The sequence below is a fragment of the Suillus subaureus genome (genome assembly GCF_016647635.1).
Source record: "Suillus subaureus strain MN1 chromosome Unknown BJ212scaffold_337, whole genome shotgun sequence".
NCBI classification, from domain to species: domain Eukaryota; kingdom Fungi; phylum Basidiomycota; class Agaricomycetes; order Boletales; family Suillaceae; genus Suillus; species Suillus subaureus.
Genome location: NW_024538893.1, coordinates 9711 through 11423, shown reverse-complemented (window position 1 = coordinate 11423; position 1713 = coordinate 9711). Strand labels below are relative to the sequence as shown.

Below are 1713 nucleotides of genomic sequence, written 5' to 3'. Positions count from 1 at the left end.
AATCACATGACGTATTTAGCACTGACATATTTGTGCAGCCAAGGCGTGGAAGGGAACGCACAGCAGCCGCGAGGTCAGTGTTATGTATAACTTCCATCGAACACTTGCTGAATGTTCCTTGATACTGTAGTGCACGGTTTACATCGAGGCATATGATGCCGGAGCCTGCTGCTTCAGCAACATCCTTGGCTTTTGGCGTCGACTCTCACAACACATCCACGCAGGGTAATAGCGCCTTCACTGGTACACGGGGCCGCGTCCCTCCATCGAGAGGGCAGTCCAGCGACGAACATCTTACGAGGCACCGATTGAATGAAGCAGAGAGAGGCGTTCAAAGTTTGCCTCTTGATCCATTCTGGTCTAGCGCCAGGCGGGATGCCCCCGCACACAACACTACCTCCAACGCTTCATGGGAGTCATTCATACAAGCCCAGGATCGCGACTATGAAAGAATGAGAACAATGCGTGACATGATGGAGCGATATGGTCCCAACAACGAACGATCTGACTTGGCTTCCAGGCGCAACGTTTCTCAGCCTCACCAGGGGCCCTCCGGAAGACTTGGAAATGCTAATCGCCTCACATTACTTCCATGGCGGTCTCCACTGCTTCAAGGTTCATCTACTCCAACCAGCTCCGGATCGTCATCCACCTCCAGTGGTTCCGCTGCCATCACCCACAATCCATACCGAAACACTACAGACCGGCCTCGAGAACGACAAGAAGCAGCGCCACCAGAAGAACGGACACCCATTCGTACCTTGAGGCAGCGGGCTGGCCTCACACGCGGAACGTCCCGAGCAGAGGGTACTCGTATTCGTTCGATGTTTCGGACGATGGCAAGGAGAAATATGGGGGATTATATGGTGTGTATGCTATGTTGTGTTTACTGGGATGTTCCTCATGTTTGTCTTTTCGTATGAAGCCGGATGAGTTATTTGACTCGTCGTATGAGGGATTGTTGTCGCTAGGCGAAACGCTTGGGGAAGTTAGATCGAAAGCCACGCCTGCCGACGTCATTGCTTCGCTTCCAACCGGGACCTATCAAGCATGGGCCAAGGAAGACAGCGAGACACGGTGTCCAATATGTTTGGATGATGCACGTGTCTGTTAAATTTATTCAGTGACGTATCATACTTATCTTTCTTCTGCAGTATGGGCGCGACGATCCTGTCACGAAACTTATTGAATGTACCCATTGGCTACATAAGGCTTGTTTGGAGGTATACTTGTCTTCTTCTGTATTTTTTTTCGCTTGCTGACGAGTTACCCTTCCAGCAATGGCTCAAGACAGCGAATACTTGCCCTGTATGTCGCAAAAATGTCAAGGATTCTCCGAAATGCCCGTATAAGGCAAGCATAATGACAAGTGCGGGAGTTGGTGGGTCGGGGTCAAGAGAACCTGAAGTGGGAGCAAGCGGCAATCACGGCCGGGCATCAAGCTCAGACTCTACCTCTGGGGTTGTTGCCATGCGTTTTGGTGATTTCCTCAATCGCGCTCGCCGAGGGTCCAATGCCCAATCAGGGAGTGGTACCCAGCAACAGTCATTGTCCCGTGTCCAAACGGTTGTTGGTACTCCTGCCGAGCCGGTGGCGGCGACAAGGTTTAATGGCAGTGGGACTCATTTCCATCATCATCACCACCACTATCTCCACATCCACCCACCACGTCCAGAGCAATCCCACGGTTCACAGTTCCTAGATCCTTATCAT

The 1713-nt window shown here is 51.7% G+C and overlaps 1 protein-coding gene across 1 annotated transcript; it reads left to right on the top strand.

The window, feature by feature from the left end:
* Window positions 1–919: 919 nt before the first annotated feature.
* Window positions 920–1335, top strand: BJ212DRAFT_1291488 (uncharacterized protein; the record flags this gene model as incomplete). The annotated part of the gene is made up of 3 exons (XM_041332114.1): window positions 920–1105; window positions 1155–1223; window positions 1279–1335. Coding segments are annotated over 3 exons (312 nt in total), but the record flags the coding sequence as incomplete, so codon positions are not given.
* Between the last annotated feature and the right edge of the window lie 378 nt (window positions 1336–1713).